The sequence below is a fragment of the Trichomycterus rosablanca genome, chromosome 1 (genome assembly GCF_030014385.1).
Source record: "Trichomycterus rosablanca isolate fTriRos1 chromosome 1, fTriRos1.hap1, whole genome shotgun sequence".
NCBI lineage: Eukaryota > Metazoa > Chordata > Actinopteri > Siluriformes > Trichomycteridae > Trichomycterus > Trichomycterus rosablanca.
The window spans coordinates 42,863,363-42,879,981 of NC_085988.1; the positions used below are offsets into that span (position 1 = coordinate 42,863,363).

At 36.1% G+C, this 16,619-nt stretch overlaps 1 protein-coding gene across 1 annotated transcript; it reads right to left on the reverse strand.

The window, feature by feature from the left end:
- Positions 1–666: 666 nt before the first annotated feature.
- slc6a13 (solute carrier family 6 member 13) lies at positions 667–15,939 on the reverse strand. Its single transcript, XM_062993095.1, has 14 exons — positions 15,539–15,939; positions 12,773–12,907; positions 12,060–12,200; positions 11,873–11,960; positions 10,167–10,299; positions 9,621–9,755; positions 8,316–8,419; positions 7,603–7,727; positions 7,200–7,312; positions 6,930–7,067; positions 4,725–4,827; positions 4,512–4,612; positions 3,195–3,365; positions 667–3,102 (listed from the first exon to the last, which is right to left on the reverse strand). Exons 1-14 carry the CDS (start codon positions 15,714–15,716, stop codon positions 2,938–2,940), a joined length of 1,830 nt encoding a protein of 609 aa, XP_062849165.1. The 5' UTR covers positions 15,717–15,939; the 3' UTR covers positions 667–2,937.
- Between the last annotated feature and the right edge of the window lie 680 nt (positions 15,940–16,619).

The following is a 16,619-nucleotide window of genomic DNA, read 5'->3' on the forward strand; positions in this document are numbered from 1 at the left end:
CCAGAGAGTTTTCACTTCACGTCACAGTTACGGAATGAACTATGTCAACTAACAAAGGTTTTCTAAATTTTTTAAATCTATATGATTCTATTAGTTGTAAAAGCATGTTAGTTTTTAATGATGAAGATATTTTCCTGGATACTCTAAATTCTTTTAATCATGTTATGGACTGTAAATGGCTTAATCCCCAAATTCCTAGCAATTGTGTGTAGAGAAACATTGTTCTTAACCTGTTTGTAGTCTTGGAATATGTGATATCAGGAAAAAGTGTTTGTGCAATGTCTTGGTTGTCATTTAACATAAGTCTGTTAAATGTTTATTAACTCAGTCTGTAACATTTTTTTTAAACAATTTTTATAAGTGATACACCTGTAGTTCAGTCACATAGTATTTGTCCTCTTTGGAACTGTGTTAGCATTATGTTGCTTTGAAATCTCACATTTCAAAGTTTTAATTGTAGGAGCTTTTTTATAAGATTTTGGGTTTTTTTGTTGTAATTTTGTCATTGGCAACAATTGTTTAAAACACTATACTTCTATAATATGTCCAGTGTTGTAAGTCGATAAACATGTTTCCACACTGATAAACCCAAAACTGTAACACAATGTCTTCATTGTGTTGAAATACTCTTTTAGTCCTCTAAGTACATTACAGTTCCAACAAGGATTCAGTCCAATATTTATTTAATTGGGAAGTTTGTAAATTTCCAAATGACAAAAGCAACAACAACAACAAAAACAGAAAATCAAATACAGTGTAAACATCATTATACTGTACACATTTAAACTGGTCATTATCTGTGGCATACTTTCTCTATAAAAGTGTGAACACACAAAAACAAAATTTTGCATAATTGATTGATTAGCTAAATTATAGTCTTTCACATTGGCACTAAAATTTTATATATTTGACTTTTTATCTGAAATCTATAAATATGACAACAAATAACATAATAAAAACAGTACAAATTTCTGATAATACAATACTGACAAATAAGGAAAACAATACTGACATATACAATGTACGTTCAATAATATTTGGGTTTGTTTTATTAAGCTTTTTAAATGTCTGGAGGTTTTAGCAGTGGAGTTTAAAAATAATAGTAGTAGCAGTAGTAGTAATAATAATAATATTATTATTTGTAATTGTAATTATATATATTAGATTATATTAGCACTGGAATGAGATTATGTGACCATGCACAATGACAGAGACAAGACACTTGACTACATAATGTTCCAACCAAAGACTTATGCTTAATATACTAATGTGAAATAGGAGTACATTATTCCATTTACAGTACTAGCATTTTCTCTTTTGTTTTATTTATTATCTATTACTAAAAAAATTGTAAGAGCACAAAATAAAGTTTATATACGGGACAATGAAAATTCCTTAAATGTTGCAACACACCTTGAATCAACCTGTATCCCAAACCTGATACCACTATTTGAATAGTAGGCCTATGTCAGATTTGTACAAGTACAATGACATTATCATAATATGTAGTATTAAGTATGAAATGCAGTATACTCTTACCACTAACTACAGTATTTAGCATGCTAGCTAGCTAACTTTGACTTCAGTTGGATTTCTGTATCAGTGTCTTTATTAACGTTAATAAAATATTAGCAATTTATTTATTTATTTATTTTTAAATGCATTTTCTCCCCTTTTTCTCCCTTTACCGCGTCCAAATGCCAGATTGCGTCATCCTTCCTCTCCACCAATGCCGATCCCTGCCCTGATTGAGGAGAACGAAGCTAACCCACGCCCCCTCCGACACCTGAGCAGCATGCCGTATGCATCTTATCACCTACACTTTGACGAGTGCAGTGCAGCTCAGCACTGTGTACAGAAAGACACACCCTGAGAGCACTCTTTTCTTATCTCTGTGCAGGCGCCATCAATCAGCCAGCAGAGGTCGTAATTGCATTAGTTATGAGAGAGAGAGACCCTATCCGGCTTAGTCCCACCCATATCTGAACAACAGGCCAATCGTTGTTCATGTGGCCGCTCAACCTAGCCGGCAGGCAGAGCTGAGATTCGATACAATGTATTCAAGATCCAGCTCTGGTTCCAGCGTGTGTTTTTACCACTGCGCCACCTAAGCGGCGAGCAATTTATTTAATAGTAGCCAGATTTTTAAAAAAATACACAGCAGTCATTGCTATTTTAGGTAGTTTTTTTTAAGCATACAATTCCACATTTCTACTGTATAGCAAGCATACTTGTGTTGCTCACTGGTACAAACAAGTGTGATTTCACTATAAAAGACTCGATTTGCGTTGTTGTATTGTCAGCAATTAATTTAGTAGTAACTAAATGCCAAAGTATTTCATAAGTATTATTTTAAGTAACTTTACTACTTTACTACTTAGTCATAAGACAGAGTTTGTGCAGGTAGATAGAAAGTGCAGTAGTTTCTATGGTCCTTATTATCCTATAATATTAACATAATAATATAAAAAATTATAAAACATAATGGTTAAAATAATATAATATATAAATTTGATAATTGTAATTGTAATCGTGCAAATCATATATACTTTAGAATTATGTTTTTAATGAAAAAAACCCACTTATTTTGCTCAGGGATACTTTATTGCTCCAATTTTGTTTGGTAAAAAAGCAAAGGTTAGTTGTTTGCCATATTGTTAAACTATGTTGTGGATTTTAGTTAGAAAATGTAAATGATTAATAGGAAGAACCTTACAAATTCTGTCTGCATTAACAAAATGCCAAAACATTGCCAACAAAATAAATGGTCTATGTAAATTTAAAAAGGTACCTACAGATGGCGACAGAGCCTTTACCAAAGCCCAGTTTCCCATCTGTTGCGTTATTTGGCTGGCAGAAATAGTGAGGTATGAATGTAAGGCTTCCAAGGACCACAAGACATGAAGTAATCCGTCATGTCCCGTATTATTATAGGATTCAGCAGTGTGATTCCTTCTCGCTGACAGGAAAGTATCCATCTCTGGTAGGAACTCCTCTCTGGCAAAGACTGTCCCCATCAGCGGAAAAGATGGCCTGCAGCTTCTCCTGCTCTTGTCTAGTTTTGGGCAGATCAGGGGATGGTGTGGTTAGCTCGTAAAATCGCTGGAGAGGAAGGAAAAGGGGAAAAGGACATGAGGCAATGACAGATTTCAACTCGTAGTTTAATTTCTTTCAAAGTGCTGTTGTGTTCAAACCTCTCTCAGAGTTCCCTTGGTTGTGCTCATCTTATAGATGATCCACAGAGGGATACAAACCATGGAGGACAATGCCAGGAGCCAGCCCAGTGCATAACCCCACCATGGGTATACATACTCATTGTTGTACTTCAGTGGAGTATACTTGATTAGAGAAAATGCAAAGGTGCCCTACAAAGACACACACACACACACACACACACATATATATATATATATATATGTATATATATAAAACACTGAGCAGGCCACCTCCTTGTTTCTACACTCACTGTCCATTTTATCAGCGCCACTTACCATATAGGAGCACTTCTACTTCTGCTTCTGCAGTTCTACAATTATTGATTGTAGTCCATCTGTTTCTGTACATGCTTACATAGCCTGCTTTCACCCTGTTCTTCAATGGTCAGGACCCATAAAGGACCACCACAGAGCAGGTATTATTTGGGTAGTGGATTATTCTCAGCACTGCAGTGACACTAACATGGTGGTGGTGTTTTAGTGTGTGTTGTGCCGGTTCGAGTGGATCAGACACAGCAGCGCTGATGGAGTTTTTAAACACCTCACTGTCACTGCTGGACTGAGAATAGTCCACCAACCAAAAATATCCAGCACCCAGTGGGCAGCATCCTGTGACCATTGATAAAGGTCTAGAAGATGACCAACTCAAACAGCAGCAATAGATGAGCGATCGTCTCTGACTTTACATCTACAAGGTGGACCAACTGGGTCTAATAGAGACCTACTCTGTAGTGGTCCTGTGGGGGTCCTGATCATTGAAGAACAGGGTGAAAGCAGGCTAAAAACGTATGTAGAGAAACAGATGGACTACAGTCAGTAATTGTAGAACTACAAAGAGCTTCTATATGGTAAGTGGAACTGATAAAATGGACAGTGAGTGTGGAAACAAGGAGGTGGTTTTAATGTTATGGCTGATCGGTGTATATATACACTAATATAATAAATGTATTATTATATTAATATATATTTAATAAAAACAATTTATAATTTTGATAACAATTTATTTAGAACAATTTAATATACACTCTTACTCTTGACACACTTATGCCAGTACAACAGACACTACCATATAATTAGCATGTTAGTGCTAAAAATGATTCAACATTTAAATAACATCTGGTGAGTGGGGGTCCGATGGGGGTCCCTTTCGACTAATGAAGGGGGTACACCTAATAAAGAGCTCAGTAAGTGTAAGTTTGTTTTAGCAAGATAATGACAGAAAATACACCACCAAAGCAACAATGGTTGGCAAGTACATTTGTAAAGGACAAGACCATGTTAATCATAGCAACTTACAAAACAAGTAGCTGGGGTGAGTACCAACCAGCAGTACTTTATGTAAGGTCCAGGTCGATATCCAATCATGTCCTCTATATTGTCATAAAAGCGATCAGCTCCTAAAAAAACGAAACCAAGGACAGCTGGTCTAGTCAAAAAATTACAGACCAAAAGTTTTAGTTAATGCTAAGCTTACTCAGATTTGTGTGTTCGAAAAGGTCTGGGACTCACCATAAATCCAGGCAATGCAGATGGTCTCAAAAATGGCCACAAAGAGGAGGCACATCCCACTGGCTGCATAGTAGTCAAAAAGTTGAAAGACATACATTCCACCCTACACATGAGAAAGACATTAAACTGTTCACACAGCTAAATCACTTTCACATCATTGTATTTGTGTAAATAATTTGACCCAATATGTTTTCCTGAATAAATACTGACTTCCTGCATACTTAGGATGATGACATGGATATTTCCTATGGGTCTAGGTTATTCCATTTGTGTTTTTGTGTTATAGGTTGGGGTGGCACTGTGGCTCGGTGGGTAGCACTGTCCTAGTGCTGGGTTTGATTCTCAGGTGGAGCGGTCTGGGTTCTTTCTGTGTGAAGTTTGCATGTTTTCTCTCACAGACATACAATTAGGCTAATTGAAGCTATTAAATTTGCCCTTAGTGTTTCTGCGAGCCTTGTGCCCATTGAGAGCTGGGATAGGCTCCAGCACCCCCTGCAACCCTGATTAGTATAAGCGGCTTAGAAAGTTATTGGTTGTGTTATTTTTCATTTATTTATTCATTTGTAGCTGATTCATTTAGGCAGTTCCTAATATGTGTTGATTACCTTCATCCTGTTCCTTTTACAGCAGGAACCGTAGATTGACCTATTAAAGTTCCAGACAAACTGCAAATCCCACCAGCAGCAGCAGTAGCACAAATTAGTGCTAACTCTCTGCTCCTGGTTGTGGGTTATTTAAGAAAACCCAGAACGCCACACATTGCTGAGTCATACTCAGTTGGTAAGGTAGTTGATTGGTATGCCCTTCCTCCTTACCTTTATTAAGTGATATCTTGGTTTTTCATGCTTTCTTAAGCTTGTTTACCTTACGTTTGCTTCAGCTTCTCGGAAATCATTATTTTCCCAAGTAATTATTCAATTATTTTCTCTTTTTTGGCTTGTACTTGGCTCATGATATGGATTTCCTACTCTAATGCAGTTTCCTTGTCAGGTTAGCTTAGAGCGAGAAGTATCAGGGCTTTGACTGTGTGTTAGGAAGCTGGTGGACCAAGTAGCTGGTTGACTGACCATGGTCATGGTCCCACCCAATACTCTCTTCTTTGTATCCTTAATTAGTGCATTGGGGTTCACAGGGTACCTCTTCTCTCCATTTTTTCCAAACAGTAGACTGTTCTTTTCTGTCAAGTTTCAAACAAACACCCCTCCCATTCTGGCCAGTTTAGCAATTGGGTCCAGACCGTCACATGGTTATGGTTCTCTTCTCATTCCCCTAAATCCTCGCTCAGCTCTAAGTCCTGGCAGAACCACAGGTCCACAGCGACAACCCCGGAACTTCCTACCACATTCTGTGCCAGCAGGCCCCAGGTACCAGATCATAAATCCCCCCCCCCACACCTGACCCCCACTTATCCACACTTGAATGCTTAGTGGGAGCCCAGGCTATTGCAGGGGAATTCCCCTAGAAAGCTTACTGGCATTCAAGCTCCAACCCTAATGGTTTCCCAACAAGTGGTCGAAGGTCGCCCACATCATTTGTCAGGTCAGGCCATAAATTGGGCAACTGCTATTTGGGAGAGCAGTCCTGACCTGTGCTCCTCAGTGGACTAGTTTACCAAGAAATTAGACAGGAAACCTGCTCATAAATGGTGACCTACCAGGAAGGGTTGTCTGAAAAACGAATGAAGATTAGTTGGCTACTAGGGAAACCGCGAGCATCCTTTAAGTTGTTCTATGAGCTGACTTATAGGCCGCCCAAGTCTGCTCCCCTTCCCCTTTCATTTCCGTGCTTGGTGCACATGCTTGGTCATCCTTTGGGCTCTAGTCAGCCATAAGATGCTTCCATATTAAGCAGTGAACACACTGGATTTGGTCCTCATACCAGGCACAGTTTTTATGCAGAATGTCCTTCCTGACACACCTACCGGCATTAAAAGTGCACTGACAAGTGCATCTCTGTCTGCATTAGCCAATCATGTCTGTGCAGATGCCTGACCAGGTGATTTCTGGGATTTCTGAGATTCGAACCATGGATCCCAAGACATCAGCGGTAGTGGATTAGCGTACTTTCAGCACTGCACCACCAATGTGCCCTTAACTTATGCTTGTATATGATTTTATTTATGATCAAATTATAAATATGGTACATTACAGTTGTGAACATTGTGTAGCTATTTTGAATGAGCAGTTTTTTGTATTAGCTTCCTACCTCTGTTAGCATGATTAGGCCCATGAAAAAAGAAATGAGGGCCACAACAAGGATGAGGAGTTCTCTGCGGTTTTTACGCCGGAACACTGATGGGTACATGTCAACCACTGCTGTCACCAGACTCTCCACACACACAAACTGAATGATAAAAACAAGCAAGATATTAAATGCACATAGGTTATGATAATTATGCAATGATGCAAAGTGTCAAAAAATAGTGAGTGGGTCTTGATTGATAATTATTAAGTACTAATAGCATTAGGTCCTTGCCTGACTGTCCAGGCCAAGCAGCACAACCATAATGAAAAAGAAACAGGCCCACAGTGGAGAGAAGGGCATCATGGATACAGCTCGAGGATAAGCTATGAAAGCCAGTCCAGGACCTGAAACATCAGATTTTAAATACATCAGCTAACACTGCATATATGGTCCAGCTACTATGATGCAATAAGGGTGAAAAAATTAACAGACAACACAATACAATAATGAGACATTTAAGCAATCTTATAGTATGTAAACCTACTGTAGGAGATGTAAACATGAGAAATATATGTTTATGTTTTAATTAAATTGCCTTTATACTGTCAGTTTAATTGAACATTAGGCAATTTCTTTCCCCAAACCACAAGATTAAACCACAAGTTTAAAAAACACTGTTCAAGTGAGTACACACCTGATTCTGCTACCTCAGAAATAGGGACATTCTGCTCAAAAGACATAAAACCCAGAATTGAGAAGATAGCAAATCCAGCTACAAAACTTGTACCGCTGTTCAGAAAGCACAATGCCACACAATCTCTGTAGGACAAAAATTAAATAAGTTTAAAAAACAGTTTTTTTTTCTAATAGAATGATGAAATGCAGAAATAAAGTAATAAAACATATGTAGTCAATTAAATGTGTTGTTAATATATTTAAAGTTATAATGGTATATTGTGATTTTTTAGAAAAACACTAAAAACATAAATGTCTGTGTAAACAGCCAAGAAATTAGAAAAAAAATCGTGTCTGAGAAACTGAGAGAGAGAGCTTATAGTCCGGATTTAGCGCCATCTGATTTCCACCTTTTTAAACGCTTAAAAAAGCTTTAAGGGGAAGATGATTTTCATGTGATGCTGACGTGAAAGCAGCAGTGCAACCAAAAACATTTTTGCTGATGGCATTAAAAAGTTGGTACAACGCTGGGAAAAATGCATCATACGGAGACTATGTAGAAAATTCTTAATAAATAAATTTTTAAAAAGTGTGGAAACTTTTTGAAGAACCCTCATATATTTATATTGCTTTATTCACATACTGTTTAATACTGTCTGTTCTTTAAGATTATTAATAGCAAAAGGGCAATCAAATGGTAAAATGTGTTTGTAATGGTTTTAGCAGTTTTACCTGTAGCAGTTGTTGTTATATTTGTTGTAGCTACCCAGCGCTGTCAAGCAGCCAAGGCATATAGCATAGGAGAAGAAGATCTGTGTCCCTGCATCCATCCATACCTATGAAATGTCAGAGGAGGTTACAGAAACCAGTGGGAGTTAAATTCTGAATGATGAATCTGGAAGGCAAAAAGTCATGTTTCCCAATACTAGCTTAGAAAGAACTACCAAAATGACATTAAAACAAAGGTATTCCAGTTAGACTCAACTTTGCAACAAATCAGATTATAATCAAGTTGGTTTCACTTCATTTTCATGTTTTACCACCACTTTTCCAGATCACAGCAGATCACAGCAGGTCTGTTTTTTCCCTGTTTTTCCCTGGGTGCAATTCAGTAACACACTCCAGACAGCCCCCCGCCCCCAGCACCAGACATAGCCATTCACGTCTGTATGTACATTTCAATGAAATGTCAACATATTTAGGTAATTTGTAATAAATTTGTAAATATAAATTTGTAAATTTATAACAGTTTAACAGTTATGATTTTTGTATATTAACAGCTTGGGGGATGAAACATCAAAATGTGTTCTTTTTACAAATGTGTTTGTCATTTTTAAAAATCATTTACCCTTATTTTCAGTTTTCATTAAACAGTTTCACTATTTTACTGATAAGACTTTCACTGCTATTGGGTCACATCACATAACCAGGAGTGATGTAAAAAAAAAAAGTAGGTTTGTTTGTCCACTTGGTTTTAAATAAATAACTGATGATGATTATCATTGATCAAATTAATTAATTAAGTGATCATGGTTCTGATTAATAACTGATACTCCTTTTAAATTAAAAATAGTCTTTTTATATACAGTAGAATGAATACATTATATGTTCTGCTTACAGTGTCTATTTCACTGCTAAGACCTTTGCTTCTAGGGCACATCTAATAGGCCGGGGTGATGTAAATAGTAGATTGGTTCGTCCATTTGGTTTTAAACATTTCCTGTTTTGCTCTCCACAGGGGAGCCTTTTTCGTAACAGATGGGGAAAGGGTCAAATTCACAGCAGGACACTCCAGAGAGATGAAACACACAATGTTTTCATGCAGGGAGTCCAGTTTCAGTACATAACAAACACCTGGTCTCCATACCCCCCCCCCCCCCCCCCGTGTAGAGACCTTAGCTTCAAGCAAAAGTGCAAATAAAGATCACAGCAAAGTGGGTTATCCAAAAACACAAGTCACTGATGCATTATGGAAGCTTTGCTGAATGTGAATACAAAAAGTTTAAAATCATAGGCTGTGTGAGAAAAGTTCAGTACCTGTGGGTCTGCTAAGCGTCCCAGGTCAGGGTAAAGATAGAACTGGATGCCTCGTGAAGCTCCTGGAAGAGTCACGCCTCTAATAAGCAGAATCAGCAGCATCACGTATGGGAAGGTTGCAGTGAAATAAACTACCTGCAAAGTTACAGTCAGTGTTAATGCCATGTTCTGTGCATGGTAATAGTAAACTTGTATATGTAGGGTTAATATAACAATTATAACTTTAACTATTTACATATATGGTACATATATGGTATTAGGTGTACAATAATAGTAGTAATAGTAATAATAGTAATAATAATAATAATAAGCATAAGAAGGGTAATAGCTAGGTATGTATAGTAATAATAATGTTCAAACATAAAGCAGATACTGTAAAAGGATCTAATACATGTTATTTAGCTATTTTAAATTGACTTGGGCAAAAGCAGGACATCCTATGTCACAAAGAATTAAACAGACATCCATATTATTTCTTGTGACAAAACTTTTCTATTTTACTCTGCTTTCTATTTTCAGATATTTAACCCACTTACACAACCTCACCTTGCCAGTGGACTTGACACCCTTCCAAATGCAGAAGTAGCACAGGATCCAGGCAAGAAGCAGACAGAGAGCCATGTCCCAGTGCAGACTTCCAATCTCATCAATACCAGAGGATATCCGAAGTACTCTTCTCCTGAACGGGGAAAATAATGATGCTTGAGGTGAGGAAAAATCACCACTGAAGAACTTCTGAAACCAACAGTTATGTCTATCTAAACACATTTTTAAATAAAGCAGATACTAAAATTAAATGTTTGTAAAAATCAATGATTGGTTACCAATACCATTTAAAATTCTGTGTGCTCTCTAATTTTTCCATTCAAAACACACAAACCATGTTAAAGTATTCCTTAGACTAGTCATTGGTATAATGTGCACAAATTGTTGCAAAAAATGCTTGTAGATGTATTGTAACTGATTCTAGGTCCTAGTGTTGTAACTGATTATTTACTTACTCATAGCAGAAATGTTAAATGCAGCAGATATGGGCAGAAATAAATATCTCAGTGATAAGGGTCAAATTGTAAGAAGGGTTGAATATTTCTGATTGCATTCGAATGTATAGTATAATACATTATATATAGGATGAGGTTTTTTTTGTGGTCCTAATGAGATTGCTAAGGCCTGAGGACAAAGGCAGGTTTGCTGCTGTGCCATACGTTTGAAACTTACAGATAACACTCCCAATTGTGTCTCTAGTAATGTTCATGATCTTGGACTTCCATATACCCATTGCTATTTTCATTCAATTTATTTATCTAATCAGCTTTAGTGACAGACTCAGTTTTCACCATAGCTGCAACACATCTTTAACACTTGAAGCTCTGGGTTTATATGTGTGTTTATATAACACATTGAAGCTGAAGCAGATTATAAGTTGTTTTTGAGTTCCCAATGATCTAATCATATTTTAACCCAACATTAGGTCATATAGATTAGCAGTATGTTTTAAGATCAGCAGTCTTGTCTAGGGGTTGAATAACTGTGACATGGGAGGATTATCAAAAATCATGCTACTCTAAAATACAAAAGCATGAATTATTTGCTCTTTAATTTTATATACCAGTTACTTTTCTTTCATTTGTTCTCAAGTTTGACATTGTTTTTGTCTTTTTTGTCTTATATTACTCTATTTTGATCTTAATCTCCAATTATATTTTCTTTATTATGTCTCACTCTAATTTGGACTTCGTCTTGCTTTATCTGGTCTAATTTAGTCTCTGTCTTGACTTAAGTTGTGAGACTTTACAGACTTAGTCCTTTTGTAATTTGGTATTGACCTAGTCTTGCTTTAACTTGATCTTGGTCTTAGTCTAATTTCATCCCATCATGATTATGTCATGCTGTAGTTTGTTTTTATCTGGGGTTTTTTGGGTCTATTACTCAAAAATTGTCATGTTTTCCTCATAATTTGGTCTTATGTTTCTTGGTTTTGGGTTTGACTCTGTTATGAACCAATTTTATATTGGTTTTAACCTGGTTGAGCCTGTGGCTTGACCTTCCTCTAATTTGGTCCTGGTGTTGACCCTGTTTAGTGTTAATCTGTTCTTATTATTAACTTGGCCTTTCTTTAAGTTGGTCTTTAAATACAAACATGATAAACTTTGTGTCTAGCTGAGCACAAGATGAGCTTTTTATTATAAATGTGCTGTGTATATAAAAAACTCTGTGGTTGGAAAATGCTTCTGCAACATTAAGATACTTACTCCCAAAATTCAATGACAGGGGAAGTTACATTTTCTAGATGACTTTGGTCGATGGAGTCATTCCTTCGCTGAAATTCCATGCAAGCGTCTAAACAATATAATTAAAAGCGTTGCTTTTAAATGGTGTTGCACACTGTATGCATAAAATGTCATGCAAATAAAAGGCAATAAATAGAAATCTGCAAACCTGTGTTCCAGGTATTGTTGCAGGAGGACCATGGCAAGTTCCAGGAGAAGGAGAAGGACAGATAAAAGATTCCCCATGCCAGAACAACAATGTAATATATATTCAGCAAGGCCACTATGACTTGAGTGGCATAGCCAATACCTGAAAATAAATTCATAAAAAGTCAATAATGTTTGTAAACCATGTGGAATAATCTACATTTTTGCATTATTAAGCTATAAAATGTGGCCTAATTTTTTTTATCCAAGTATAAACAAATATAATAACAATCAAACCCATTTGTCAAGTGACACTCAACAGCTGTACATATTAAAATTTTATAGAGCACATGGGTTAATTATTTCCAAAGTTGGGTGTTCAAAATAAAGATAGTAGATTGGATGTGTGGGCTGTATAAATGTCTTGCTCTGATACTTTTTTTTTTCTTTTTCATATGAATCATGCAAAGAAAAAAAAGAAAAAGTCCGTTTAAATTAGTACATTTGCAAATGACAACCTAAATTATTCACAATGCCATTGGTGTTGGTTCAAGATAGATGTCATGGCATAACCAGAGCAGTTTTGTGCCAGAAATTTCAAAACCATGTAAATATCAGTCATAGTAAACTGTATTTGTATTGATAACTGTTTTTGTGATTATTTAGGTTTCAGGTATACATTATTAAAGATTAAAAAGAACTAATGCAACAAAATTAATTAGTTGATGTTCTAACCTTCAAACAGGGGGCTAATTTTCCTCCAGCAAGTTACCCCCCCTTCAGTGGTGTACTGTCCCAATGCTGTCTCCAGAAAGAACACAGGAATTCCACAGGTGGCAAGAAAAATCAGGTACGGGATAAAAAAGGCACCTGTGTAATTAGCAGATAAAGAAAGAGGTTACCACAGAGCTAGTAAAGTAACAAAGAAAAGAATTAGTAACATGTATGAATCTCCATAGAACAGAAAAATAATGAAATCTTATGTGTTTTAATTTATGTTTAGTGATTTATGGAACTCATTTCCCCCAAAGCTCTAAGATGTCTCATGCAAGTGACTTATCAAACAACAACTGTGACTCTGTTTCTGTTTCTGAGAGCCCAGCAGGCAGATCAAGAGGTCGATTTCATATCCACCTTTATAAACACAAGAACAACTCAGCAGAACTTTTCTGTCATTTTAGGAATACTTTAATGCCTGTAAAACTGAAACTGACTCACGAAAAAGTAAGACACTATCACCCTATTATTAAGTAACACATTAATTTCTTTTCCCAGAAATGACTGTACAGTCATCTTTGGATTTACTGGCACCCTAAATAAAGAGGACTAATCGGTTGAAAATGTGTTCAAGAAATCAAAAGTTGAATTTAAGTACATTTATTTTAAGACAAAAACAAACTTATTATTGTCTCCTCTGTTCCTAAGAATAAAATGTATGTTTTGTGTATGTAGTTCACCTAAGTGCATGAATTGTTAACTTTGACATTTTGTTAAATAGGCTATAAAGATGAGGTAACCAACAAGCCAAATTTCACTTAGTCATTTACTAACATTGAGAAGATTGAAAAACACATAAATAATATCAGATAAATGTGAGTTGACCTACAATGAGTATTTAATATGTACATGCCTAAAAAAGCTCACATTTACTATTAGGGAAACAATTAAGATGTTTAAAAAAAAGAACTCTAATGAGGACAGAAGTGTTTCTTTTCGACCACACAGAAAGTTTGTTGGTGAAAGAAGTAACAATTTTCTTAGATATCAATTAAAGAAGTAATAATTTGAGTATAATTTACATTTGTGACATGTAGCAGACACATTTATCCAAAGTGACTTACAATTATGACTGTATACAATTTAAACAACTGAGAATTAAGGGCCTTGCTCAGGGGCCCAACAGTGGCAACTTGGCGGCGATGGGGCTTGTCCAGTAGTACCTTAACTGCTGAACTATCACAGTTGCAGATTTGCAAATGATGGTCATAAAGGTGGGAAATCACCACAGCAAATCATTTGACCACATATTTTTACAATGGGTGTTCCAGACAAAACCCTTCTTTTTATCAGGGCTCGGGACAAGCACTTAGGTTCCCCAAATTGTTAGGTTCACATAACACCATACACCTTCTGTATATGTCTTAGAGACTTAGATACATAATCCAGAAGATGGTAATCCTACTGCTGAGAAAAAATGGTTTGATCAGTACAGTACAAGTTTCTGCCTTGACCCTACCAGTTTTCAGGCATAAACGTAACTGGAATCCTGGGAGTGAGCTAAAAGGGTGAATCCTGGAGGACTATTGACTACTGTTAGTGCTATTATATCTGCAAAGAAATAAATGCATAGATGTCAACCATTTTTATCAATGTGGTTATTTTAATTAGGGTTGTTACTTTTCTGAAATGACATTACTTTCATTAAAGGTTAGATTTGTTTAATTGATTTAAGTTTATTACCTACAAAGACTATAAGTGGAACGATATAAGTCTTTTTTTAAGTTTATGTGTCTAAAGGATTCAAATATTTCAATGTTCTTCATCTGCAAAACAGAAAAGTAGCATGTTTAAACTGGTAGCATATTTTTTATTAATTTTGTGTTTCTACAAGATCATGTAAATGGTTGGGAAGTTTATTGTTTCTGTTTCTGGTTTCTGATTAGCATGGGTAAAGGATGGTAGTTTAAACCTACTAGACAAATTACACCAAATACAAAAAAAAAACAACACACCGTCTACAAGCTTGCAACATCTGTTACGTTTTAGTTTTACAACCAACATTATTAGAATCTATAAAACAGCTCTAAGTCCTTGAGCACTGCTTAGCTGAGTTCATTGCTGAACCAAGAAATTAGTTCAGCAGACAAAATAATGGCTCCAATATAAAATGCTTGTCTGCTTTTAAAAGACATAATGTGACTATAGAGATACAAAAGTTTATTTGTCCACAAAATTTTCACAAATATAAGTTTTTTTAATCACTTTATTGGGAGTAATCAGAAAGCAAAATCAGTTAGGTCAAAAATCTACAGACACTCACCAAGCATTTATCAGGTACACCTATAAGGTACATACATCCATTGATAATTTTATAATCTATAAACACTACATTTGGGCTTCATGGATATTCACTTACTGACTGTAGCCATCTGTTACTTTGTACATTTTTTCACCTCCCTGTGCCCTATTTATCAATCAAAATGGACCCCCATAGGACCTCCACTAATCAGATGATATTTGGTTGATGGACTATTCTCAACACTGCAATAACACAAACATTGTAAGTACATAAAGGCTCATTTTAATCTTTAGAACAGTACCTTAACAAGTGTGATGGAAGATTTATGGAGTTTAAGCTGTTAAGAGGTCATATTAGGATATGTGGTTGCAAAGACTACAGTGTTAACTCAAACGTGTTGGTCCATTTCCAAAAAATAGGAAAAGTTTCTAGTAAATGAAGACAAATGTTTCAGCTAATGTTTAGTACATCCTCATACTTACCCCCTCCATTCTTATAACAGAGGTACGGGAAGCGCCACACATTGCCCAGTCCAATGATTTCTCCAGCCACAGAAAGCACAAACTCCAGCTTGTTTTTCCACTGGCCTCTGTCCTTCATCTTCTCCTCAGTGTTGGGCACGATTTCCAGTGGCTGATTCAAACCATTAGATGGGTCCATTTTGCATCTGATGTCTTTTTCTCCTGCGAGAATATACAAAAATTGGATGAATCAACAAAAATACAAAAAACAAACATGCAAACATGCACAGTGACTGTCCTTAGAATGAATAGATAAGTCTGCTGATTCAGGAATATCTTTAATGTCCCTTTATCTTGTATGTCATCCATTGAATATTTACGTCCATGCGAATTTCACATGCAGCTTAACAACATACTCATATCTATGTAACCTTTGGAACTTGTGTTCTGGTGCTATTTGCACCTCACACTGTGCATGGGTAAGAGGGCAGGACTAGCAAAAAGGGAGTTCATGTAAATAAGGTAGGACTACACTTCATGGCTCCAATTATAAGGAAAGAATTTGAAATTATGGGTTTGGCTATTCTTTTCAACAATTTCTAAGCAGTAAATAAAACTTACTATTTTACTCAAGCTTTTAGCATAGAAAATATTTTTTACATCAGTAGAGCTCAGTGTCTTTTAAGTTGTGCCAACTTAATGAGGTTAGTTTCTTAAACCTTACAAATTTTTCATTTGCCGTCATCTGTTTGTGACATGTAGCAGCAATTGTGATTAGCAAATGTTCAAGTACAGACAAACTAGTATATTAACACAGATGTTATTCTGTAAAAAATATACACAATATTGCTTAATGTGTTTAGACCAGTTTCTAATTATTAAGATGCTAACAGGTACAGTACAAAAATAAATTATAAAATAATCTTTGTGGCATTAGTTTGAGGACGGTCATTTTTAGTTTTGGAATGACTCTGCACAAAGCGTGGAGGCCCGTAAAGTGTAGCGCCTTGCCACTGAGGCACTGTAGCCCTGTACCAGCAAGATTTAAAGAATGAACCCAATATGCAGGATGTTTAACTAAGGTAGAAAACTGTGGTTAAAG

Bases quoted from the DNA above. Each gene is read 5' to 3' on its own strand.
- slc6a13 (XM_062993095.1), bottom strand. From the start codon at position 15,716: ATGGACCCATCTAATGGTTTGAATCAGCCACTGGAAATCGTGCCCAAC. The intron at 9,756-10,166 runs GTGAGGTTGTGT...GTAACTTTGCAG, and splicing joins GTGTCAAGTCCACTGGCAAG to GTAGTTTATTTCACTGCAAC. The intron at 7,728-8,315 runs GTAAAACTGCTA...TTTGTCCTACAG, and splicing joins TATAACAACAACTGCTACAG to AGATTGTGTGGCATTGTGCT.